Genomic DNA, 27,936 nt, shown 5'->3' with positions numbered 1-27,936 from the left:
GTAAGAGCATCCTGCCATTCATATGCTTTCACATTTACTTCACGTTAGAAGTGGAGAAAAGGGATGACCGATTGCAGGGGGAGAGAAGTTTGTTCAGTGAGCAGCTAGCCCTATTGCAGAGTGGTGCTGTGCTACAGCCTTGGTTTTTAAACTGCTCCCAGAGGTGCCGCTGTGGCAAGCCGAAGCGTCTTGTTAGATGGGAAAGTGCTTGCAGGAAGGTGACTGTATTTAAAGCCCCACACAAATTAATTCATTTAAGTTTGAAACCTGGAAATCAATCTTTCTTGGACAGGAGGAATCTTTTCCCAATAAATGCAAGGTGATATTGGGTCACAGCAAAGCTTTCAGGGGTAGCAGTGTTGTGCTGTGCCCCATTTGGGTTGTAAGCTGAGGACAAACCTGTCTCGTAAATTCAAGCTTATATCCACGCTGTGAATTAAATAAACCTGCTTGGTGGTCAGCTTAGTTCCACTCTGAGTTGGCTTGTATTGATGCAGACCTATAGCTTATGCTGACGTAACAGATGATTTCATAAGATCCGTGGTATACAGGAAAGAATGTCAAGTCGGAATGAGCGTAAAACCGGTGATGTGCAATCTTCCCCTATCTTGGACTTAGTTGCTGTGCTGATCCTAGGCAGAAGAGCCTTGAAATAATGTGTCGCATTGGACTTTTCGAAAAGGGCAGCAAAGTTTAAAAGTAACTCGCTGGTGCTTCTGAGATAAAAGGCAGTAAATGTAATCTGAATCCTCCTCTCACGAGGTAGATATGTCATGCTTACTGTCTGAGGGAAGAGTACCAAGGCCATAGCAAAGTGTGGTTCAATGCCAGGTTGCCTAGCTTTTGCTTTTGAAGACTAAGATTAGCATTTTGGAGGTCCCGGTGGTTGTAACGTTATATGTGAGCCTTTAGCAGCAAGTTGAGTCTTGCTTATTATCCTGAAAAGCTTGAAAAAGCTGTAACGTAAGTGTTCCTATTTAAACACAGACAAGCAGAGACATAAGAAATACAAATGTAAGGAGGAATTTCTCATTCTGTTGCATAGAAGACCTTTTATATGGTGATGGGGGAAGAAGGAAGAAGATAACCCCAGGATTCACCAACTGCTTCTGAAGCTCTGACAATTCTCCCTTCCATTCTGAATGATGCCGTTTCATGCTGCGTTTTGTCTGGGCTGAGCCCCCTGCAGGTTTATGCTCTGTGTGCTCAGATTTCACGGTATTAGAATAGTGCTTTTGTAGCATTGATCACCTTGGATCTTTGTGGATGCCGTTTTTGATGGAATCAGAATAGTTTGGGTTGGAAGGTTTTGTCACAGCAGGAACAGTTTCATACATGTTGAAAAGGGATTAAAATGCTTCCTTTTACAGTAGTGCCTATGAAGACAAATGATGGCTATAGAAAGAGGCTTTCCTGTAAAGGTGTTAAGGATTTGTTAAGGAATTCTGTCTTCAGATTGTTGAATGAGCTAATTTATCACTAAAGATTAATTACACTTAATGATATACATCCACTGAAAGGCTCCCAGTCTCTGTGCCTTTGCCTGTCTTGATTTTTCTGCATCTGTTTTATGCTACTTAGGTGGCACCGTTACTCACCTCCTTAATGTCCTTCATCCATCCTTGCCTTCTGACTCCTCCATCTTAACCGGTCAGCTATGTTTTCATCCTCTTCTCCTCCACTATTCTTCTATGATATATATTCACCATAGCAAAACTACTACTGTTTTTCCTCCCATGGTTCAGTATAACTGGGGAGGGTGAACAAAATAAAAAAAAAAAAAAAACAAAACACAACCACCAAACCCACAACTAAAATGCAAGGACCAGTGCTTTTAGCAACAAAAATTATAGTCCTGTGGTTTTAATAAAGCTATTTGGACTTTCACAATTTGCCGCAAATCTTGGGTACCGACGCAGTAACCTTCTTGTCGTATATGCGCGTTTAGTTCTTTGATGTTGCAGAAGGAATTAAATCACTTTTCAAGAAAGTGCAGTATCTCTTATTTGAATAACTACTCACATTGTAAATCTGTGGGACTGTAAAACTTGTGATTCTTGTTCACGTGGGTCAAAATCTCTGGGAAATTAGAATTAGCATGTATTAAAATAAAACTTAAGTCAAATTGGTAACAAAGTGTGGTATTTAGCTGAACCAGAGTAAACTGTTGCATAGAGAGAACAAATTGTGTAGTCTTGGGATTTATATTTGATTGTCTTATCGTAACAGACTATAGAGAATATAACAGTGTCTACCAAATCAGTCACCCCGCAAAAAGGTGTGTCTAATTATTTTACTCTTGTAGTTTGCTAATGTCCTTGTTAGAGTTGTCTTCTCACATTATGAGAAACCAATATAAGTAGAAAGTTTCTGCTTTTTCATTAAATGGAGGGATAGAGTCTTGCTTTTTCCTAAGCTGTAATTAAAGCTGGTTATTCTTGCATTCATGAAGGCAATAGATGAAAAAATTGATTTAGAAGAAAATACTTGAAGACTTTCTGACTCCAAAAGAGCTAATTTTCCTTAGTGCAAGCAGCTTTAGGATATTTTAAAAGGTAGAGTCTTGTGTCTAAATGAAACTCTGCATGCACCTTTATCTTGTAATGATTTTAAAAGCTGAATTTGGATTAACTTGATGTGGTCATCTGCATGCATGTTCAATAGTTACTTTTGGGGAAGATGTGTGACACTTAGTAGCTTCTGAAATTATGCTGAATCATAATTTAAGAGTTCATCCTGAAAATGTTGCTTTTAATTAATTTATTAAAGTATTAACCTGGTGATGAGAGGGTGGTGAAACAGTCCTGTAAAACTTCAACGACCACCCTTGTAAAATGAAGATCTTTTTAAACAATGCATAAATGGAAAGTTACTTTTTAAAGACTGCCCGAGAGAAACTTGGGTTTGAAAGTTGTTCCCTCTCCCTGTACTCCAGTCATCTATCTTTATTCAGCCTACATCAATCTGTAGATCTGGCATTTTAGTTTTAGAGTTGCTGGTTATGTGTTTCTCTATGTGCACCTGTAGACCTAATTTAGGGGATGATGTTTTCAAGTATGTTGAGCGTAGATCACTACGCTACAGGTTTGTGTGTTTTCATAGGCACATGGAGTTAAAACTCAGTAGGATGCATTCGTTTTACACAAGGGACTTTAGCACAGACAGGCTTTGGCAGCATTTATTGGCATAGATAAGATGATTTAAATCAGGCAGACAAGGGTCAGAGTTTCAAAGATGCACAGGCATGTGCTTGTTTTGACTTCAGGGGGAGCTGGATAAATTCTTCTAAAATTATGGCCGTGAGGCCCTAGCTACACTGAAGTTGCGTGTAAATATAGGCAATTATTCTTGAAACACAACACAGGTATCTACTAAATGTTATACTTCTCATCACGTGTACAAGAGCGTCTTTGTAATGAAACGTAGTGGCTTAATCCAGGCAGAAGCATGATGCATATGGTGTTTTGTGTTTTTTCAAATACTTTCTTTTTAATTGGAAGGATGTGAGAGAAGAGGACTTGAGAGGTCTGTAGTCCAACACAGCCAGTTCGACTTCTGTTCTTTTAAACCGAGGTGACTGCCCTGGTGTCTAAATTTTAGTCACATTGGTTGTAGTGAAAAGCATTCAGGTCGGCTTACCTGGAATGCAGCGGTATAGGTTTAAAACAATCCTTCCCGTGCCCTGCTTTCTAACAATACAAAAAAGGCTTAGAAGCACAAATGGAAAATAAAAACTAGCAGTTGAAGCTGTGAGGGTAAAATGACAAGGATTATTAACCCTCGTGCTTCACTTAATAAACTGATTGACAGCTAGGATTAAATGAATTTTCCTCCACTCCGCCTTAGTGTGTTGTGCCATTAGGTTCGTGCTGTTGATCGTATGTCTGAGACATCCATGCTGGGCCTTTCTCTGGAAAAAGAACGCAGAGTTAGCTGCGTTATTGATCGCTTCCAGCCTGCTAATCCTGACATTTGTAATTGAGTTTATACAAATGCAAAGAGGGGAGAAAAGGACTGACGACTCTTTACTTCAGTGCAGTGAGTGAGCCGGGCCTCTGTGAGCCAGGTGAGGCATCTGCTCGGGCTGAGCCAGCGCTGGATTTTGCAGTTTAATAACAGCTAATCTTCTCTGTGCTCAGACAGAGTTTGTACATACTCTTCCCCTGCCCCCTCGGTACTTGGGGTAGCCGATGGTGGAACCTGCAGCCTCTCGAACTGTGCAAAAAAAAAAAAAAAAAAAAAAAAAAAAAAAAAAAAAAAGGAGGTCCCCGCTCTTTCTGTGGTTTTGGGAGAAGTATGCTGGATGCAGGGAAAAGCTGTTGTTCGTGGAAGAAAAGCAGAGTTGGGAAAGCTTTCGTCCACGTTCTGGAAGAATGCTTGGGGAAATATTCACTGAATACAGTGAATTAACTTGATCTCATTTATGGGATAGCAGAAATACTGCTGTTGGAAAGAAAACCTATCCTAAAAGGACTTGCCGCTGTCCCTGTCTTTTCATGAGGTAATAAATCATACAACTGGGACACATTCAAGAGAGCAAGGCTAGCTCAGCTTGGGTTTCGGTGAGGACACGGTGTAGTTGTTTGTGGGTCTTTTCAGTTCCTTGTGGTACAAATAGGGAAGGGATTTCTTTGGCTGCAATCAGGCAAACCCATAGCGGCATCTTGTACCCTTTATTGATAAACAGTGATGTTCTGGCTTGTGGTAGTCATTTTCACGGTCACCTGCTTGGTCTGCATGAAAAACACACAGTTTAAATCCCTGCAATGTCTGACGCTCATGATTTCTCTTTCAGAGTTCAGATGGGTCCCTCTCTGGAGTTATGCAGAAGTGGAAGGAGTATCAGCTCCAGTGCCTGAAATACTTGTATGAGGCACCCCCCATCGCGGCAGGTAAGCCTGCTTGGTAGGGAGAGGATGTATTAATTTTTAAAATGCGTGATAATAGTAGCAAAGGAGTGATTATGAACTTGAAAATACTTCTTCATCTTACTTTCCAGTCCATTTCTTCTTTATCCCATTTGCTTCCTCCTGCTCTCTGTGGGACTTTTCCCTCTGCTGAGGAAGCATTTTATAGAATGATTTCATTGTAAAGATGTTAGTCTTTAGGTCCAGAGTGTTTTGCAGTGGCAAATGGTGGCTGTAGCATGTCGAAGCAGCACGCTAATGTAGCACCCCTGAAACATTTTTAGGGGTCGAGGTTGAGAGAGCATACAGTTGTCAGGGAATCTGGGACCAGGCTGCTCACATTCACCTAGCAGCTTGTGGGCCTTAAAGTTGGTATAAATTATTTTGAGCATTGTAATATGCTGAAATGGCTTTAAAAAAAAAAAAAAAGTGCCTTAGTGAAAAGAAAATGAGAATGCAGCTTGTCTTAGCAGTTGAGCTACTGTAATGTGCTGAGAGCAGCTGCGATGTGCCAGCATCATGGTGTTTAGAGGACACTGGTGACTTGTCAATGACACTCACAACTGGACACAGTGTGGCCTCTTCTATGCTTCAGGGCTTTTGTGACATACTGGGAAAGATAAGATGGGTCTAAAGTTGTATCTGTGAAGAATTATTTCAAAACTGTTAATTTTCCTTTTCTTAACTACATTATTATGGCAGTGTGAGAGCAGTAGCTGATGCCAACAATGGCAGGGAAACATTCGTCTCCCTCCGCTCCATTATCCTGTTGAGCGGTTGAGTGCTGCCCTCTAAGAATGACAGTTTAATAAATCTGAAGTTGAAGTATTCTCATGTTGATTAAGCTGTAATGCAAAGTGATGGTTGTGTGTGGGTATTTTGTTGATGGATCTATATATTAGGCTAGACTTTCCAACTTCATGACTGTGAACCATTCTCAGGAATGATTATCTATGGTATTCATAGCAAAAATGATTTTAAATTAAACTGAGACACGTAGAGAAAAGATGGGAATAGATCAGTGTTGATTTACCTTTCTTTTGCCTTAATTTAGTCAAAGACCCTAATCTATTCTTCAATTTCCCTCTGAAACAACAGTTTCTTGTTGGGTGGGGATAAACTCCTTTGGACAAATAAATCTCGCTTATCCCCACATCAAAGCTTAATTGCATGATGCTGTTACGGCTTAAATGTCCGTGTTTCCTTTTATCTGCTACTCTTCAGTCTTTTCCTCCTTGCAGTATTAATACAAGGCAGTGGCATGACCCTCCCTTCCATCTCTCTGCAGAAGGCAAGTTCTGCAACAGAACGTTTGACAACTACGCCTGCTGGCCGGACGGACTGCCCGGCACCTATGTGAATGTCAGCTGCCCCTGGTATCTCCCCTGGGCTAATGCAGGTAAGGGCCTTTCCTTATAGGCACAGTGTTAAACCAACCTTGTTTTCCTTGCACGGGCTTAGCAAGGATAAAATTGTCTTAAATGGCTACAGGTGCAGTCAGTTCTCTGCAACATAAAAGTAGGAATGGGGCTCAGTATGATACACCCTTTATCTCTGTTTCACAAGAGAAAATGAAAATGAGAGAAGAGACTGTTCTTAAGGGTTGCGTTTAGTTTGGATTTTTTTTTTTGTGCTGTCATCTGGTTTTGCTGCTTGAATAGTTGTGACTTAATAAAATAGTACTGTGGTGCTTGTTGAAGACTGTCCAACAATAATAATGGTGTAGTTTGAAAACTGAGATAAAAGTAGCAAAGCTAGGTGGTAGGTCGTCCTGTAGTAGATAGAGACAAAAAAATCTAAAGCGGAAGTGTGTTGTGCTGCTTCCTGAGATAAATTGTTTGTCATAATGCTGCAAGATGAAGGTGGTGTCAGTAGTTGCAAAGACTTTTTTTTTTTTTTTTTCTCTGAAGGACTGAATGTCACCTTTAGATTTTACGCTCTTACGTACATGTACATTTGATACCACTTGAAGGCAATGTTGTATTAGATCACTTAATCTAGCATTCTGTCTTTGAAACCAGTGACTTGTACAGCTTGTTCTTTGTTCTACGTTTTGAAGTCTAAGTGAAACAGTTTATTAACTAGCTACCTTGGTGTGGTGAATTGGCTTTGGCCCTTGTTAAGGGACAGAAGGTAATGGTTAATGAGGACGTGTAGATCTGACTGCTGGACGTAAATATAGTTTAAGCGTGGAGTAAATGTTGGTACGAAGGGATTTCAGGAATGAGAAAGAAAAGGAATGGGATGGGATGGTCAGAGGATACTTGGATGCGTTGGATAATGCGGTACTTAGACATGAGGCAAATGGGATGGAATAAGGGGTGGAGACTGTACTGGGTCTGGCTGGGATGGAGGTAACTTTCTTCACAGCAGCCCATATGGGGCTGTTCTTTGTAGTTGTGGGTAGAAGTGTTGATAATGCACCAGTGGTTTGGCTGTTGCTGAACACTGCTTGCACAGCATCAGAACTCTCCAGCCCATGCCCTGCCCAAGGCCAGTATGCTGGGGGTCTGCAGGAGACTGGGAGTAATGGTTACGCATGCTGAGGCCCTGCTTTCCAAGAAGTGGCTTAAACATTTGCCTGCTGTTGGGAAGCAGTGAATAAATTCCTTATTTTGCTTTGTTTTGCACATGCAGCTTTTGCTTTCCTTATTAAACTGTTGTTATGTTGAAGAGGTGGTGGGCGGTATGTGTGTGGGAAATCCTCACACCAAAATCAAAATGTCATCACAACACTGACAAAAGTGGACAATTTACACACACAATAAAACTCCACCCCTTGTCACTGCTTTACAACCGCAAAAGATTCCCCACAATAATTTCCCTCTCTGGAAATATCCAGTCCTAGTTTTGCCCGTTACCTTTCCCAGTTACTGTCTTCATCCTGACCAACAATTTTTTCCATCTTATTTTCTCCCTTATCCTGTTGGGGGGGGGGGGGGGGGAAGTGGCTGGTTGGACATTTGGCAGCTGCTTAAGGTCAACTCATCACATCCACCATGGTATCTCCAGGGGCTGCAAGGAAGGCTCTGCCCTGGTGCCTGCAGCACCTCCTCCCCTATCTTCTCTGACCTCAATGCTTGTAGGGCTGTTTCTCACACTTTTTTTTTTTTTTTTTTTTTTTTTTTCTCCTCACCCCTCGCTGCCAGGCAGTGTTTGGTCCTTTTTTTACATACGTTTCCCCTGAGGTGGCAGCATCTCAGCCATGCCCTGCGGTGGGTCCGTTGGAACCAGCCGTGTCCAGCACAGGGCAGCTCCTCTCCTCACAGAGGCCGTGCTGCAGTCTTCCCCCTGCCACCTCCTAGACACAGACACCCAGACACTTGGGTAACCTGCTGTAGCACTTAATGGTTCTTACTGTTGAGTAGGAGAGATGCTTGGAAATGTACACATTTGGTGATGAAGGGGGGAAATGCCAGGTCAACTATCACAGCCCTTTAACTTTCTGGCTAGCTTTATGCTTGTCTCGGAGGTAAGTCCCTAAAACAAAGTTGTTGAGTCTGGGTTGCTATTTTCACTTTAACTTGGTGCATCTTTTATACTAGGGTTTCAAGGGAAGAGGTGGGAACCAACATTATGGTGTGCTTAGTGGTTAGGGACATCTGTGGTGTGTAGGGGGGAGATCATCTGCTCTGCTCTTTCTGCCCCCGGGGTCCTGCTGCCACTTGGTTACCTCTTCTGCCTTGCCTGCTTTCCAGAGTGACCTGCATGCCTTGGCAGTTTTATTGCTGTCTTGTTTGTGCTGAACATCGATGTTGGGGTGACTTACATCAGGGGAGGGGGAGGTGGGTATCGCTCTGTATTCTACTGGGTGAATATTACGCTACTGCATCCATATTTCTAACTTCTGCACATCTTTTGTATTACATCAACTGTCTTGGTAGCAACTGCCAATTTGATAACCTCTGAAGATAAAATGCTGTTTGCTAATCCTCTTTGGATTATTAATAAAAATGTTATGTTTTTAGAATGGGTAAACAAGCTTTTATAAATGTATGAAATTAATATTAACCTCACAATTAATTGACATAAAATTATTGGGTGCTGCAGAATTTTTTCCAATAATGCTAATCTTTCTGGGTATTTAAAACTCTTCACAGGATTAAACTACTTTCCTCTAAACCTGTTTGCTTGCAATCTTTAAGACCCTGGACACAGTTATTTGACTTCCAACTGCTCTTGAAACATCACTGCTGGAGAGAGCCAAGGTTTAACACAGTACTGCAGATTAATAAATTACTGGAATGCGCAATATCTTTCATACTTTTGGAAATAAGGTTTTTTTAAAAATAAATTATCCTGAAAACTGTTTGTTTCAGTGAAAAGAATAACAGCATTTTGTATAACCCCTTGCTAGGGAGGATGGCAAAAGTACTTCAGAAAGTCATTAGATCTCTGGACGTGCATATTTGTTGTGCATACTGTGCATATACCTCCATCTCTGTTTTATCAGTGAGGAATAAGAATGGAACAAGGAGGCCTTTCACTGTCTAATATAAAACAAGAAGATTGTATTGGTGCCAGGTACGCAATTTAGGAGCCTGAATTACCATGACCTGATATTATTTCGTGATGTCTTGTGGAGTCATGTTCAAAGTGAATGCTAATGGGCTGCCACGATGAAGAGGTAACATCTTTATAATGGAGGATCTAGAGCAATAGGAAATTGGACATCCCTGTGATTTACAGTAATCACTAAAGCATGCTTATTACTTGTTCTTGTTTAGCCCCCTACTTGGAACTTGAAATAGATTTTAGCACCACAGGGCTTCCGTCTCTTCACCTGATGAAAATGGAGAAAATGAAAAGACGAGACCTTGTTTGGGAAGTACCTTTGAAACATGTTTAGTGAAGGTCATCATTAAGTATGAAGTGCTTCAGCCAAGCTTACTCATTTCTTTGATTAGAGGTCAGGTTTTTCAGTGCGTAAAAACACTGGGCAGCTTCACCCCATGCCTCACTTTGCTGGGCAGCTTCACCCCATGCCTCCAGAAATCCCCTGGGGAATAAATTGAAACACTTGAAACTGAATACTGCTTGTGACAGGGTACTGAAATGGAGCAAGCATTGAGTGCAAATCTCTCTAGGACCTGGCCATTTTCCTAAGAAGAGTTGGAAGCAGCAACAGGTGAGCCAGGAGGCATATAGAAATGCTGATCAAAGCCAAAGCCCACTCAGAATCTGACAAGTGATGTGAAGGGCAACAAAAAGGGCTTCTAAATGGGTATGAGAGAAAATTTAGAACCACTGCTCAGTGGGGCAGGAGGATCTTGTGACAAAGGATGGGGAAATCACTTGAGGTACTTGCTGCCTTCTTTGCCATGGCCTTTACTGGTAAAAATTGCCTTCATCAATCCCAGGCCTCTAAGATCAGTGATAAAGTCTGGAGCGAGGGGAATTTCCACTTGGTGGAGGAGGATCAGATTATGGAACACTTAAGCGGGATGCACACAAGTCTGTGGGACTTGGTGGGATGTACTAACAAGTGCTGAATGAACTGGTTGATGCCATTGTCAGGCCACTTGATTATCTTTGAAAGGTCATGGTAATTGAGGGAGATTTCTGGGGACTGGTAGAAAGCAATCATCACCACTGTCTTCAAGAAGCGCAAGGAGGAGAATCTGGGGAACTATAGGTGATTGGCCTCGTATAAGTCCCCAGGAAGGTGAATGGAGTAAATCCTGGAAACTGATTCCAAACACATAAAGGACAAGAAGGCGATTGGGAGTGGTCAGCATGGATTTGTGAAGGTGAAATCATGCTTGACCAACCTGATAGCCTTCTATGATGAGATGACTAGCTCAGTAGATAAGGGGAGAGCAGATGTTGTTGTTTATCTTGACTGCAGTAAGGCTTTTGACATTGTCTCCCACAACATTCTGATTGACAAACTGATGAAGTGTGGATTAGACAAATGAACAATGAGAGAAACTGAAAACTGGCTGAGCTGCTGGGCATACAGGCTTGTGGTCAGTAGTGCAAAGCCCAGTTGGAAATCAATCCCTAGTGGTGTACCCAGGGACTGGTACTAAGGCAAATACTGTTTAACATCTTTATTAATGATCTGGGTGATGAGACCGAGTGCACCTTCAGCAAGTTTGCAGACCATACAAAACTGGGGGGAGTGGCTGAAACACCACATGATTGTGCTGCCATTCAGAAGGAACTTGAGAGGCTGAAGAAATGGGCTGAGAGGAATCCTGTGAAGTTCTGCAAAAGGACTGCATGCACCAGTACTGACTGGCTGGAAGGCGACTTGGCAGAAAAGGCCCTGGAGGTCCTGGTGGATATCAAGCTCAGCAGGAGCAGCAATGTGTCCTTGAGACAAAGAACGCTGTCAGGTTCTTGGGCTGTTTTAGGAAGAGCATCACAGGCAGCTTGAGGGGATGATCCTTTCCCACTACTGTGAGATACATCTGGAGTGCTCTGTCCAGTTCTGGGCTCCCCAGTATGAGACACGTATGGACATACAGTAGCAAGTCCAGAAAATGACCATAAAGATTATTAAGGGATGGGAGTGTCCCTCATAAGATGAGGCTGAGAGAGCTGGTATTCTTCAGCCTGGAGAAGGAAAGACTTGGGGATCTTATCAATGTGTATTGTCACAAATTGAAATACAGGAAATTTCTTTAAACACAATTATTTTACTGTGAGGTTGGTCAAACACCTGGAACAGTTGACCCAGAGAAGTTTGGGAGTCTGTCCTTGAAGATAGTCAAAGCTTGACTGGATGTGGACCTGAGCAACTTCCCCTACTTCACCCTGCTCTGAGCAGGGTGTTGCACTAGGAAATCTCCAGACTCCCTATCCAGTCTTGGCTGTTTTGTGGTTCTCTGTTTCTGTTATTTTTTTTTTAATGTGATAAGTCTCAGTAACTAGTTACTGTCAGGTGTTACAAATTTCCACTGGTGTCAGCCAGAATAGGAGAGAATTTGCATGGGAAGAGTTTGTAATGCTGGAACATTCCTTCATCAATTGCAGGTTTTGCAAACCTTATACTCTTAACAGCTCTTATTCTTGTTTGTGTCTATCCTAGTGGCTGTCAGTCTTGAGCCTGCCCTTCTGCAAATCTCAACAGCAGATGTAGCTCAGAAGGGTGTCCAGCAGAGTGGCAAGCCAACAATGATATGGAGAACTCTTTACCTGCTCAGCAGGTATGTGCTGTGTCACTAGTTGAACCCCACATGGTGTTAGCAGGTTCTTGTCTCTACTTGCTGCCACAGAGGTGCTCACTGAGGTGTAGTAACTTTCTTCTTGCTTCTGTAATGTGGCAGCTTTGCAATCACTGCCTGCGTTGTCGGGGTGGACTCAGCAGTAATGCTTTCTCCAGGTCTTCGGATTGCTCATTTATCTTAAGGTACAAGAGCAACTGTAGGGAGATGGGAATCTGTTCATTGAAAAACCTGGGCGTAGAAGTGGTGTTCTCAGCGCTGTGTTTATTCAGACTTGTGTGCATATGGAGACTCAAGACCAGTCTTTCACAAGACCAATCCACAGAGGATGGGCCTGCAGGTCTTTTGTGCAAAACAATGAGTGCAGTTGCAAGGTTTTGTCTCACAGCATCACTCAGCATGTGATGGCAACGTTTGTCTTCTGCCCTTTTTGAAAGTGCCGCTTGCTAAGGTGGCCTATAAAGTACAGCAGAGACGATCAATATTGTCCTGCTTGTGTGTTGGATCTCTTTGGAAATGCTGAGCCTGAGACTTTTTCTTGTTGTGTTACCTAGTGTGTGTGTGTAAGCATCCCTGCCAAACACAGTATTGGTATGCTGTCTGCAAGGATGGATTCTCTGAAGGCTGGGAATGTGTCTGTGATAATTGGTTAGAAGAAAGATTGCAACCTCAGACTAAGATTTTATGTTCGAAACCATGTATCCCTGTACTGCTACAGACTTGCTTTGCGACAGGCAAGTAAATTAAAAGTGAATTTTTAGAGGAATTTTATTTTATAGCTCACACTGAAGTAATGGGCATTGAGTTATCAGTGCCCTTTTGGGATGTGGCCTAAAGGCTGGTTTATTACGTGTTTCTTCAGTGGCTCTTCACTGCTGCCTTTTTTCCATCTAATTGCTAAATAAACTCAACATTTGTGTAGCTGTGCAGCAAAATAGATTGGGAACTTCACCCAACTGAAATGTGGGGGGTTTCCTCATTCCTTTGAGTCTTCTCCCCCTCCATGCAGATCCATTTCCTGATTGGTGTGATTGTGGCTGTATTAGCATTTATCTACTTCAAGTATATTGGTCTTTATAATATTACCCTAACTCAACAAGAAATCATGAAATAAGGATATTGTACATATTTGGGTGTGGCGGATTGAAAGACCACAGACTCTGATATGCAGGATCGAAATCAGCTTTATTAAGCAAGCGTGCTCTTTATATACTTTTCTATCAAGGCCAGTAATTTTCTACTTTATTTGTTTACGCCATCGCCTACTCTAAAAGATCACATTCCCACCGAAAAGGGAATCTCTCCTCCTTGTGAGCAGCACCTCCTTATCTAGGGAGTAGCTTCACACAACTTCCTCGTCTACCAAAACAGTGCTGCAGCTGCTTATTCCTCCCTATTCGTTCTACCACACTTAACCCATCTTTTGCCTCAGTCCCCACATCTCCCTCTTTTTTGTTTTGTTGAACAATTAGCACTGTATCCGTAGCCATGGGCTAATAGCAAAAAATCTATTGCTGTGTGGTTCTGCAAAGTAGCATGTCTAACTGAATCTACATTCATTAATAAGCTAGATAGAGCCAGCGACGTGGCATTGCTCTGTTTGGTAAGCCAACACCCTAATTTATTCAATGTGGCTAACGCTTGTGAAGCAGCAACTCCTGGTGCAAGTATAGAGGCCATAAGTATCTCCCCTTTACTCCAGAACTCCACATTATTGTTGCATTCACTCTGAAAGGCGTGGGCTGATTGTTTGGGGCGTTGCTGATATTTTGTAAAATTCAGAATCATTGATGTATTTGGGGTCAACAGCATAAGTCTTCCCAGACTACAGGGCCCTCCCCTCATACATGAGGGTATACCTCCCCAAGCTTGATCACCACAGATAAAGAAGACCCTCTGCGGGAGCTGTAAAGGCACATTGCTGGAGCGGGAGACGTTACTACTGGTATAGTTGCACCAGGCCGTGTCATTTCTATATATCGACAGAGAAGAATTAACATTCTGCGCTATAGATTGATTCTGGCCAGTGTACATAAAAACTAGACAGCTATCCATTTTGATTGAGCCTAGGAGTTCAATCTCCTGTGGCTCATGGGGCAGGGGTGGCAAGTAAGGAGCTCACCCATCCCAGTTATCAGCCAAAGCCGATGAGTTTCTGAAATGCGTTGCTTGTTTGTGCCTTGGCCAATTGTCTGCTGGGACACCGACTAGATATGTCAAAAAGAGCTTTCCTGGGCTAGCCAGTGAAAGGCACAGGTGTCCTGGCCGGTCTTGTTTGCCAAAGTTACCCAGATGTTTTCCTTGGGTGCCGGTGGGATCTGTATACCATCTCCTGGTTCTGTTGTCATCATGGTGACGAGGATGACTGCAGTGACAGTCAGATCCATCTTGCTGGGACCCATCTTTGTCCAGTATCTGTGGAGACACAAACATATCCTCGACCCCAAGTTATCAGCTGGTACGGACCTTCCCATTGGTTAATCGTATTTTTGATCATCACCTGTGCTTTCTCCCGTGGAGAGACTGCTTGCAGAGAGGTTTTATCATGGCCAACTCTCCATCCGCCCATCCATTTAAAAAATTCAACACATATAGTACTTTTGCTAAATGTTCTGGCGGTGTGCCTAGGGCCGTTCTCCCTTTTTGGTTTTGCAACATGGCTTTGAGCATCCCATAGGCCTGTTTCATGATGGCTTGGCCAGTAGGAGAATGGGGGATACCTGTAACATGGGAAACCCACCACACCTGGTAAAAGCATGCTGTCTCACGGGCTGTATAGCCAGGCCCGTTACTGGTCTTAATGCGTCACAGGACACCCAACGCCGCAAAGGCGGCTGTTAGATGCCAAACTACATCTCTAGCTCGCTCGCCTGTATGACAAGAGGCAAAAATATGTGCCGAAAATGTGTCCACCTACACATGCGCATTTTTCAGCCTGTTGAAATCTGGAACATGGGTAACGTCTGTCTGCCAAAGTTCTAGAGCTGACAGACCTTGGGGGATTAACGCCAATGGGGACAGCCGGTGTCACTTGCTGGCAGTCTGGACAGGAAGCAACAATGGCTTGAGCCTGTTCCTTGGATATAGAAAACTTAGCAGTTTGATGAAAAAATTCATGTGACAAACAAGCTTACTCAAATGTGTTTGAGACTACAACTGGGCCCGCCACCAGATCCGCCTGTGCGTTGCCTTCAGCAATGGGGCCTGGAAGGTTAGTATGGGACCGCACATGCATGATAAAATATTTGCCCAGCCGCCAATTCAATAAAAACAACAATTCTCTCATAAGAGTAAACAATTGAGGATTGGCGGCCTCCTTTAAAAAGGCAGATTCTGTTCGCTGACCAGGCCAGCAGCATAGACTCAGTCAGTGACAATGTTGAGATCTGTTGGCCATTGGCGAAAGGCATGGACTACTGCCGCCAATTTGAGGGGAGCTGTGGACTATTTGGACATCCTGTTGCCAGGGAGCGTCAGCATCTGATTGCCAAATGATATAAAATCCGACCGGAGGTGGAGGCCCCATTGTGACAAGCAATCTCTGCCCCATAGAGTGACTGGGCTAGTGAGGAAGAATGGCTTTACAGTTGCCACTTGCCCCTCCAGGCCTGTAATCAGAATGTTGTGCTGACTCTGCAATGGGAGAACTGGCCCCTGCAATACCAGAAACGGGGGCAGCCGCCCTGGTGGCTGGCTACGAGGGAGGCCAAGCTGTTGTAGAGATGACGGTAACATCTGCACCCATATCAATAATTCCTTCCAGTGTTATCTCATTTTGATGGGTGGAGTGACAGAGGTTACAACAGTAGGAGGGGCATCATGTGGAGACCGTCTGGGCCCATGTGATCTGCGTGGGCCCCGTGGAACCGAAACAACCGTCTCTGTGAGCATCCTCCAGACATCGCGGCACCTGGCTCCGAAAAGGCACCAACTGTGCAATACGTGAGCCTTCAGGAATCTGACACGGAGGAGTAGGAGTCCATACCATAATTTGAATCTCCCTGGTAAAGTCCTCATCAATAACACCAGGCAATGCAAACAGTCCCTGGCGTGTCGCCGAGAAGGAGGGTGCTCAGTCCTTTGCCCAACGGTCCCTTAACCCCCATAGGGATCAGGGTAACGGTTGTATCAAAAAGTGTTACTGTGACTGCGGAGCCCAGGTCCATTCCGGCGCTTCCGCTGGCTTGGGCATAGAGGCTGGGGCTGCCAGGAGCGAGGGAGGGTGGCTTGTGTCGTCGTGCACCCCCTCTGCATACTGGCCCCGTGGTTTCCCTGACCCGACGGCTGAAGCGGCCTGCCGTCCTTGTCAAACCTGGAGTGACACTGGTTGGCGAAGTGCCTCCCCTTTTTACATCGCGGACCAAGTCCTGCATATCATGGGGATCAGGGGGAAGCAAATCCGGCTCCTGCTTAGGATTGACTGGCCTGGGATGGAAAGGGTCATCTGCAGGCAACCCCTGATCTCCCACAGCCCTCACCACAGCATCGGCTGACACTGAATCCAACGGGGGGTTGGGAGGGGTCTCAGACTGTTCTCCGGGCTTTTGAGTATGCTGTTTCAAGGTCTCAAACATCGTCTGCTATGCAGAGAGCAACCCCACCGCTGTTTTGTCAGACCGGGCTGCCGAGTCCCAGAGTTTGACCCCTATCTGGTCTCAGGTTTTGGGATCATAGATAGAACCGGAATCAATCCCCGGGCAGTTTGACCAAGCCCACATTAACAGCATTTTGAAATCTTGGAGGGGTATGGTTTTCCCGTGTTGCTTCAATATTTTCTGTGTTATGTTCACTACGGTTCTCTGCTCCTGGGAAATATCATTCCCCATAGTCCCCAGCTGCTTACCTCCATCCAGGGGTAGGTAATTAGTCATGCACGATGCTGGTTCCTTTCAGCGATCCAAGTTCAGCCGGGCTCTGCCCCAGTCAGAGGGATGCTGCTATTATAGCCCTGGGTGAAGTGAAATGTCAGGTCCCTGTTCAGGTGTCATTTGTGGGGGATTGAAAGACACAGACTCTGATATGCAGGATCGAAATCAGCTTTATTAAGCAAGCGTGCTCTTTATATACTTTTCTACCAAGGCCAGTAATTTTCTACTTTATTTGTTTACACTATCGCCTACTCTAAAAGATCACGTTCCCACCGAAAAGGGAATCTCTCCTCCTTGTGAGCAGCACCTCCTTATCTAGGGAGAAGCTTCACACAACTTCCTCGTCTGCCAAAACAGTGCTGCAGCTGCTTATTCCTCCCTATTCGTTCTACCACACTTAACCCATCTTTTGCCTCAGTCCCCACATTTGGGTACTCGGTATCACACTGAAGCCAAAGGAACTGAGGTTTAGAGTAGCCTCCTTTTCAATGCAAGCTAAACCATTGTCACTGGAATGAGAAATAGGTGGCTACTGTGTCTTACAGCACAGTGCAGGGGTCTGGTGTCGTAGAAAATGAGGAGCCCAATCACTGCTGGGCTTGTAACCACATGGTACTTCATGAAGTTATCTGTGTCCCTCTAGTGCTATATAAAATAGCTTTGTGCACGGGGCGGGGGAAGCTCTTTGGAATGACGAGAAGCAGTGGCAATGGGGTAAACAGGTGGAGAGGAATCAAATTTTCGTGGACACGAGCGTTCTGTTAATGATTACATAGGTGAAATTCATAAACTTTCTCTTTGGGAAGATTTCTTGTGTTTCAAAGTGGTGTTTTGAAGTGCTTTGAAACCATGAAGTTGAAAACATCTCAATTATCAAAACAAATGCATGCTTAATTTCTGCTGTGCCTTGCTTCCCTGCCTTCCCCCTCCACCTCCCCCCTCAAAAAAGCCCCCAAAGCTTTTGCTAAGAAAAGATTGTATTTATCTTTCTAATAGCCTGACTACGCATCTTTGAAACAGCAAACTACAGCAATTTCAAGCCTGTATGGGCTATTTCACTCCACCTCTTTGTTTTGCTTCTGTTTGTTCTTATGCAACTCCCACCATTGGGCAGGTCCTTATGGGGAGATGTTGAAGTAGTAGAAGGGAGGTTATTGCTGGAAGGATTTGTTCAGTGAAGTTTCCAGCACAGATTTTGGACCATGGCCAAAGCTTATTGAAAGCAAATTTCACATACTTCTGGCTGCCTGAGTTGAAGCTCTTGTTCCCATATGTCTCTCGTGTCTTGGGCCAAACGTCGCCTTCAGTGAACACCCGGAAAACTTACTCAGTTTCTGGTAGCACTGAAGTTGTCACCAGGTAAACTTTGCACGTTTTGCTATCCACATTGCAGTCAGTGAGATGACCATGAATTATACTTGGGCAGCAGCTGTCTCAAAGTCCACTCAGTGCAGAAACCTCCAAGGGGAGCAGTATTCCTTTAAGGGACAGCGTGCACCTCAGCTCACTGTCACTGGCTGTGTGCTTTTTCTTGTTACCTTCTTATAATTGAAGGCCAGCTGCCAGTAACACCATGTGGATTTGGAAACCATGGAGCTGCACAATTCATCTTGCAATTATGCCCCCTCTGGGGTTCTGATATTTTATTGTTTAATGGCACTAAATCCTTTTTAATTAAAAAACCTTCCAGGGGTACTAGTTTCAGACAAAAGTTATGTGAACAGTAGCCACATCAGTTGCTCCTATATGCACTGGGCTGCACAAAGGCTGGCTGCAAATTTGGGTTAATACAGGTGTGGCCGTTACTTAGATCTGCACTCAAAATCTTCTGAACTCTTTGAATGCTTTTGTTTCGGCTTAGGACCTGTCTCTGGCTTTGAGGTGTCTGACACCTGAATTGGCTTGACTGTCTGCTGGTCTGTATCTGTATTGGGAACTTGCTCTGGCATTGTAGTGAATTTTGAAGCAACCCCCTGATTGTCCTATTTACTGTGACTGAGTTAGGTTGAGCAGGTTTGGGGTCTGTTTCTTTGGAGGAGACTAAACTAGAAGCTGTGCTCCAGGTGTGCGTTGGATTCTCTTCAGTCCTGGATGGAGACATAAGACCTGATGATTTGTCTGTACCTCCTATGAATTCTTCCAATATGACCATGCATAGGCCATTGGAGGACTCCTGAACTATCAAGCTCTCGTTAAATCTGGAATGTTTCTTGTGCCAGGTAAAGGGCCAGATGGCTTGTGTGCCTTTAACTGCTGTTGACCATGAGGCCTCAATGCTTTGTAATTCCCCATGCTCACTAGAATCGCCTTTCTCCTAGTTTAAAATCCTTTCCTTTGTTTAACTAATAACTTCCATTGTCATTCACCTTTGCTTGAATCACTTGTCTCTTATAATTCACTTTATTTTCTATATTATTTTCTCTTTACTACATTATATGTCGCAATGGTGACACCTGCTCCTATGCTCTCCCAGCAGACCAGGCAAAGCACAGCCTGGGGACCCCTGGAAACAACATAGCTTTTCAACCTGTAACGTGAAAGACCTGAAAGTCTCTCTGGTGGCAGAATAACCCAGCAGTAGTATCAGATGATCTCTGATAGTAACTTTGTGGCTGCCTCTGGCTACTAGAGATGCAGTCAGTGTCTTATTAAATCTAATAAATTGAAGGGGTGTTGTGGCAATCTGGGACCACAGCTGTACATGGCGCAATGGTTTTGCCAGTCACAGAGACTGCATGAACCGAGCTTCACATGGGGACACGGTAATGCAGAAGCCGTAGACCAGGGTTGATGCTCCAGAGTGCCTTTCGGTGGAAGGGCACATTCAGGTCAGCTCTTTCCCAATCCCCCCTGTAACCTACATTTGAGACCTTTTTTCCAGCACTCTCCATTCCCTCTCTGATGACAGAACTGTTTTTCCTGACAGCATCTTTAGGTAAATGTGGGCTCTGTGTGAGGCTTTGGGTGCAAATGGGGCATTACCTGAGAACTGCCAAGTGCCGGAGGTTAGTAGTATGACCATGAGAATTTTATGCTTTTTAAAAGGAATTTCCCTAGGGCTATGAGATATAGGTAAACCTTCTTGTGGTGTAACAGAGATGATGGAAATTGTCTGCACAGTCCCCACCCTGCATTAGTGTCTAGCTTAGTCCTGGCTACTGTTTAAATCATGTACGTAGCAAGCCCTAATTCTTCCCCCCTGTGTGGCGTCTTCCCTCCCAAAAAGCTGTGATTATAGACTTATGCAGTTATGATGGCATCATGCACAGTAATACTGCAGATCCTATTCCCTGCTACACAAGGCAGCAGAAGCGTAAGTGTTGAAACTGATTTTGTTTGGAATCTGAAAGATTCGTCTGTGGTTGTTTGTGCCCACCAAGGAGAAGGGCTGCAAAAGGAAAGAGAGCCTTGTCACGTTTGCCAAGGTGTTGCCACAAGTGCTTTGGGTCTGTGATGTGCCATACTGCGACCCAGGTGAGAGAGGATTACAAGTAGACTTCTGCCTTGGCCCGGATTTTGGGTCATTGACTGGTGGGGGGGTGGCCTGTAGTGTAATGTCCTCCCCACAGCAGAGTGGTCCTGGACTGGGCAGGCAGCAGTGTGGTGGGGAGCAGGCTGGTGATAAGTGCTGGTTTGGGGTTGGGGGAGTGATATAACTGACCATCTATCTGTAAGTCTTGCTCAGGTGTTGTCCCATGAGCAGCATGGTGCCACCAGTCTCCTGGGTCCACCACCTGCAGGACACTGGAAAAGCTCCTGCAGCCAGTTTTTTCCTAAAAGTGATTTAATGTCCCCCCTCTCCCCCATCAAGCGTGGTCATGGAGGGCTGATGTCCAAGCAGCTGCACTCCAGGGGCATCTGCTGTGCTGCAGGATTAAATCCACTCTCCTGTCCTTCTTCTTCTCCCCAAGGTTGCCTGTGTTTGGGCACTGTTCAGGCTCAGATTGGGGAGGGAGTTTGGGGACAAAGTGTCACAAGCAAAAAGCAGAAAGAGAAAGACCATATTCGCTTTTGGTTGTGAGACCTCCTATGGGTCATGATGCTGGGGCAGTGAAATGCCACTGTCACCTGTGCGAGGCAGACCAAAGGAGACAATAAATGTTGCTTTCTAGAGGAGTCCACAGAAAGCTTTACAGCTGAGGAAGCAGATGTTTGTGTGAGAGTTTTCTTTCAGGGGGTTTTGAAGTATATGCATGGCTGGAACATTTGGTTCAGCCTTGTCCGGTTTAATCTCTCTCACTTTTTGTTTAATCATCCAGTTCCATAGTTTGAGATCTTCTTAAAACCAAGATAGTTAGCAGATGGCTACGTGAGCATATAGCTAAACTACCTGTTTGTCTTTTAACTTGCAAGAAAATAAATTTCACTTCAAATATTGGATACAGTGAAGGTGATTAGACATTTATTACATTTCTTCCCTTCTCTGCCCTAATAAAACCAAGTTTCCAGAAAGCTCTCCATGATGCTGGAAAGGGGGTGTGACCTTTTTTCAGGGGAAAAAGATGTTGCTTTGCATTTGCTAACCCATAAGCAATTCAAAATTTATACTTCCTTGCACTAAAAGCTGTCTCAAACTAATTGGCAATCTTGGTTTGCTTAAAAAAAATAATAAACCCCCCGAGTCTTTCAAGTTCACCTCTGCCTCTGTTTGTTAGTCCCCATCTGGTAGTACAGCAGAGAACTCTAGAACATATGCTGCTCATCTCAAGGGTAGATACAGGGATTGTTGGAAGAAATAATTTTTAAAAATCATTAACAGATAGATATTATTAACATGCATCTATTGTGGACCGTGTGGCAATGCCATTCTCCATTTTATCAGTTCTATTTGTTTAAAGAAATAATTATATTCTTTTTTTAAATTGCTGGTTAACTTCAGATTGAGGTACGTGCAACAGAGCAGTGGCTTATAAACTTTCAGCTGGGGTGAGATATGTGATTTCCTTTAGGGACAATGAAGAGCTATATGATCCGATTCCGCTTCTGCTGCAGCCAGAACACGATGGACATTCTTCATTAAATGTCTGATAGAAACAGAAGGAGACTTTGCATGTGGCTGGACACTGAGGTGCATATATGGGTGATGGGAGCAGCTACGTGTTGTTCATATGTCAGGTAGATATCTGGTCACCTCTAGGAGAAATTTACTTTTCTGCATTGCTGGACATAGCATAAAAGCTGGACGGCCTCGCTGTAGGATTTCAACTTGCTGTGACTGCGTCTGTGGGAGTTAGAGTAGTTGGCAGGACTGCATGTTTTCCAGTAATTTTTCAGCTGTAACTGTATAGCGGGTTTGTTTTGTTAAAGTCATTCCTTGAGATGTGATGTCAAGGATATCAAGGCACACCTCTGCAGAGACAGCTGAGCCTAGGTCTGCGACAGCTTGAGGAGTTGCCCCCAGCTGATCTGACTGTGAATAAGATATTTCAGTGTGAAACAAACACTGCTACACCCAGCTGCAAGGAAGCTACTGGACTACCTCTGTGCCTTGCCCTTGCTACTCTAGCAGGTAGCTTAGCTTCCAACAGAGGTGTTTGAGGTCACCAATGACCTTAACTTTGGTCTACGCTCGCGTTACAGGTCTTGCATAACTGAAGTACCTATTATCCGCCCACTTTTATTTCTTTGCAGTACTGGTATACTCTGTTAAATGTAGGGACCTCAAATCTTTCTTCGTGTTGCTCACACTTAAGAACTTGCAGTTTTTAATGACAGCATGCAAAGAGTAAATTGAACTAATTAAGGGCCTGAATAAACATAGTACTTGTGTGCTACATAATTAAATGCATTGCTGAAAACAGGTTATTATCTTTCTGGCTTACTTAAATGTTGCTGATTAGTAAAGTATTGATTTCTCTTTTTTTATTTTCCCGAGTTCCAAAGATGGGATAAAACATGAATACCTGATCTTAAACCAGCATACGTGGAGAGGAACTTGCTAGAAGAGCTATATCACCTACAGTACGCTTCCTCCTCCCTTTTTCAGGAATCCCTGGCAGTTCATCTTTGTGTGATGGGAAAAGTTCCTCTCGCATCCACCCTATGTGTGTTCTCTTACATACCAAATACGCTTCTGGTGCGATAGTGAGCTTAAAGAGTGCTGTTTTCACCCAGGATCCTCAATTGCATTTGGGTGAAGACACAACTCAACCTTCTTATATATCTATGGAAGTGTAAATACTTTCTGTAAAGGTGAATCACACTCTATACCTCTTGAAGTTATTAGCTCTGTGTTTGCTCTGAATTTGAATTTTTTGCAATGTTTTCATTTGACAGAATAGTTATGCAAAAAAGTGTGGACTGACTTAAAAGGTGTCTGCATGCAAGCAGTTTAATGATAGAACATCCTCCCTTTCATGCCTATTTCACAAATGCAAGTTTAACTTGAAAACGTGCTAACCTATGCAATGATTGCACTTGTTAACCAGGTACACAGTTTTATTTATTTTGCAGTATTACCCTTTTCCACTCACTGGTTTTGCTGGTAACTTTCCCTGTGAGAGGTTTCTGTAATAGACTAGATTTGCCCTGAGACACCCAGGGCCCTGCTATGAATTTTGAAAGTATGTCTAAATCTCCTCAAGCACGCTCCAAATGTTGACTATTAGGATTCCCATACATTGCTTTAACTTTTCTTTGAATAAGAACAAAGTTTTTCTGGGCAGCATGTTTATGAGAGAACCTGGGTACATGACTAGTTCAATGACAATAATAATGATAGTGGTGGTTGGCGCCTGGCCAGGCTCATCTGACCTTTCTGGAACTAATTTACTTTTTGACAATTGGAATGAGCAGAAATGAATTAAGCAAGAAAAGGATCAAGTGCTCATCAGCATATTTCCTCTGAAAGCAAAAAAACTGGCTTCCACACGCAAAACCTGCCTGATAATTGTCCTGGAGCTTAATGAAGCAGGGCATCAACAATTTCTTTTAAGCAGAATGAAAGCATGTGTAAAAATGTGGAAAACCTTGCCTTTGAGTGGCTGATGAATGGCAGTGGGCCTCTCTAACTTCTTAAAAATGTGAGTTAGTGTTGGCAGTGGATATTCAAGGAAGGATTGCACCTTGGCAGGAAAAGACAAGTTTAAGTCGAAAGGATTGTGTGTCCATCCAAATACCTTTCAAGCAGTGAAAACTGGAAACAAAAATGGAATAGAAAACTTGGGGAAGATTACCAATAGAATGGTGCAGGAGTTCCTAATTTTTAGATCAGGGTAGGTCCCAACTTTGTAGAGTAAGAATCAGAGATCAGTGTAAAGATTGGCTTTGTAATGGAAAGGTAAATCCAGACATAACTCTGCAGCTTTAGTGGCTTCCAGTAATTATTGACAGGAAAGATGATGCTTTCCATAATAAAAGCACTTGGTGCTCTTGTTATTATTTGTAAGAGCTTGTGTTTAGTAGCTGATAGGTTTGCAGAACTTTGCCTGACATTCAACACAATAGAAGTCTATTTTAAGACTGTTGTTTTTCAAGAACATTTTGCCAAAACCTTGTTTTGCATTTGTCCCTGTGGGTCAGGGCAATCCCAAGCACAAATACAGACTGGGTGGAGAATGGACTGAGAGCAGCCCTGAGGAGAAGGACTTGGGGGTGTTGGCGGACGAGAAGCTCACCATGAGCTGTCAATGCACACTTGCAGCCCAGAAAGCCAACCTCATCCTGGGCTGCATCAAGAGAAGTGTGGCCAGCAGGTCAAGGGAGTTGATTCTGCCTCTCTACTTCACTCTGGTGAGACCCCACCTGGAATACTGTGTCCAGCTCTGGAGCCCCCAACATAGGAAAGACATGGACCTGTTGGAGAGACTCCAGAGGAGGGCCGCGAAGATGATCAGAGGGCTGGAGCACCTCTCCTGTGAGGACAGGCTGAGAGAGTTGGGGTTGTTCAGCCTAGAGAAGAGTAGGCGCCAGGCAGACCTTATAGCAGTCTCCTGGTACTTAAAGGAGGCCTACAGGAAAGATGGGAAGGGACTCTTTATCAGGGAGTGTAGTGATAGGATGAGGGGCAACAGTTTTAAACTGAAAGAAGGTAGATTTAGATTAGATACTAGGAAGAAATTGTTGACTGTGCGGGTGGCGAGGCAGTGGAACAGGTTGCCCAGAGAGGTTGTGGAAGCCTCATGCCTGGAGGTGTTCAAGACCAGACTGGATGGGGCTTTGAGCAACCTGGTCTAGTGGGAGGTGTACCTGCCTACGGCAGGGGGGTTGGAACTAGATGATCTTCAAGGTCCCTTCCAACCTAAACCATTCTGTGATTCTGTGATTTCAGCATGTGGATGAGGAAGATGGCTCCTGTGGTTATTAGTGATAAGCCTCTTGCTGCTCATGGGTGTGAATTCTTATGTGTGCTCCCTAGACTTCTAGAGTTTGTGCCTACAGTCTCCAGAGGCCACATGAGAGCAGAGCGGTGGTCCTTTCTCCTGAAATCCTGCGTGACTATTGGGCTAGATGTGGTTTTGGTGCACAGGCTGAGCGGGACTTCTTGTGCCCTTGCTGGCCACAGTAGGCTCCAGACTGGAGAGCAGAAGCGCTTCATTGATTTCACCCCTCCTCACTGCTTGGCTGGAGCAGGAGGAGGTGCTGTGGTGTGATGAGAAGGGCTGAGGAATGGATTGGCGACAAAGGAGATGCAAGGGGCTGGAGTCAGGTTGCTATTTTGTTTAATTCCAGTGGTTTTGGAGAACGGCATGTCAGAATAGGAACTGAGAGAGAGGAACAGGAAAGTGCAGGGTGAAGAGGAAGGGTCAGCAGTGGGCAGGTAGATCATGCAGCATAGAAGTAAGCATTGCAGCAACAGGGAGGGTTGGAGGAATAAAGCTGAAGAGGAGAACCAAGGAGGGGAATGCAAGTAGGGGAGAAAGAAGAACACTGTGACAATAGCTAAAAAGACAGAGGGGCAGAGGAGGCAGAGAGAAGAGGATGGGTTTGGGAGAGGAAGGCAGAGAAATGTTAGCCTTAGGATGTATATGCTATGGAGCTTGAAACTCAAAATCGCTATCCCCTGGCAAAGCCACGTGCTTTGCCAATGGATTTCTCTACTTAGAGAAATCCATTGGCAAAGCACGTGGCTATATTGATGTGGCACAGGGCAGTGTCCTGAGCAGTAGAATCAAGGGCTGTAATTCTTCTTACACCTGAGCTAGCTGGGCTTGGGGTTTTGTTGCGTAGTGCTACTTCTTATCGTGTAGATGCAGCTTATACCCATAATGCCAGGTCTACAGAGAGTAGAAGAGTGATGTCTGTAGGAAAGCCTTTACCAGTTGATATAATTTTTCTTTACAGCTTCAGATGCTTTAGCTCATGTATACAGAGGTAATAAGCCTTTAGCCAATGCCAGAGTGCACAGCTTGCTCAATAAAAATGTATGTCTTCGCTCTTTGAAATGCATGAGATGCTTCATTGTATTCGCTCTGCTTTGAAGTGTCCGCTTCCTTTACTTTCTGTAGATAGTGGGTAATACCTGTGGAATTATTGTAATCTCTAAATGAGGTTTGATGGCTTGGGTTCCTTTTTATGATATGTTTTGTAGCTGCCTGTGCTGAAAGCTCCCAGTTGTTCAGGATTTTTTGGCTTATCTTTATAACTGTCTAGTGAGAGATGATAAATTAGTATTATTGAACCATTGGGTTTTTATACCATTGTTTCTGAGGATAATTAAATACCTCTAATTTCCCTATTGCCAAAGGTTGGCAGTTTGTTGCAGCACCTGGCATTGTTTTTAGCCTGCATCTTCTGGAGCTTCTTGTTTTGCTCAGAAGCTGCATCAAACGACTGGTGTTTATTTGCATGTGTACCTCCCTCTCCCTCCTAGCTACCTGTATTTAACATACTAGTTATCTGTTGGTCTTTCTCAAAGTTGTTTTTCCTTGCTTTAGCTCAGCAAGCATTATGCTAATGATTTGCCTAATTGTTTCCTTTTCTTTTAGCTTGTTTTTCTTTCACTGTCTGCATGTTTTGTTTGTTTATTTTGGGTTGGGTTTTTTTGCTTATTTTTGTAACTCTTTGGAGCATCAGCATAGTAAAATAGATCCCTTCCTCTGCCCTGGGATGACTTTAGTTGTGTCTTTTGTAGCCTTTTAAGAAAACTTTTTATTGCATATTTTTTTGCTTCATTTTAACATCCGTTAATGAGATGTCTTCTATTAATTACATTAACTAACTGATCCAATAACTTTAAAACACAAAACCTCTTAGCATGGTTTTTACAAGTTTATTATGCATTAAACTTCCAATCACGTTTGTTGTTGCAATAAATTTATTCCAACCCACTTTTATTGATTCTGAACAAAATTTTTAATGGTCCTTTTTGGTATCTCACCAAACCTTCGCAAAGCTGTACCATTATCATAAATACTTGTTTTTCATAAACAGGCTTCTTTTATTACATTAATTCACATATCTTTTTTATAGTTCATAAACACTCTCTATTAAACCTAATGCACACATACATACGTGCATTTTTATGAGTTGTTTTTTAAAGTCTATTTCAAAAAGCTCTGTTAGGGTTCAAGTGTGGTCTTGCATAGTTAATGCAGCTTTTTCTCAATACAAATTACTCAGCTGAAATACCTGGAGAGTATAGCTCCTTTTAGGGTAATACTCTTTGTTAACAAACGGTATTGTTTTTCAGGAAGACATTTTAAATGTTTATGAGATAATAACTCCTACCCAATGATGTATAAGGTTACAACTTAATGAATGCTTTGTGATTTGGCATGGTCTGCTTTGCTCACACAACCTTTATTGGCCACCATTATGCAAGCAGTTTTTAATTATGAAGCTATGTTCTGCCACTTTTCCACAGCTCTCTTATTCCTTCACTATACAGAATGGATCCGCTTGTGAGATATGTAGTAAAGGGGCTCCCCTCTGCAGGATCATTGCCTCGTTAACTGTGGGAGTTTGTTGAGGGAGGCAAGGTATTGCAGAGCTGGCAAGGATGGTCTCTGCACTAAGAGAACTGAATGCCCACGCAGAATAAATTTTGTG

At 43.6% G+C, this 27,936-nt stretch overlaps 1 protein-coding gene across 1 annotated transcript in view; it reads left to right on the top strand.

Moving 5' to 3' along the window:
* GLP1R (glucagon like peptide 1 receptor) overlaps window positions 1-27,936 on the top strand; it is a gene marked incomplete at both ends in the record, with an annotated part of 92,002 nt that overhangs the window by 25,190 nt on the left and 38,876 nt on the right. The window contains 2 exons of the mRNA XM_082480245.1: window positions 4,796-4,892; window positions 6,196-6,306. Coding sequence (XP_082336371.1) covers window positions 4,796-4,892; window positions 6,196-6,306 — 208 coding nt within the window. The remainder of the gene's footprint in view (window positions 1-4,795; window positions 4,893-6,195; window positions 6,307-27,936) is intronic.

The sequence above is a fragment of the Vanellus vanellus genome (assembly GCF_965231255.1).
Source record: "Vanellus vanellus genome assembly, chromosome: 3".
In the NCBI taxonomy this organism is placed as follows: Eukaryota; Metazoa; Chordata; class Aves; order Charadriiformes; family Charadriidae; genus Vanellus; species Vanellus vanellus.
Note: the sequence above shows the minus strand (reverse complement) of the source record. Positions and strands in the feature narration are given on the sequence as shown.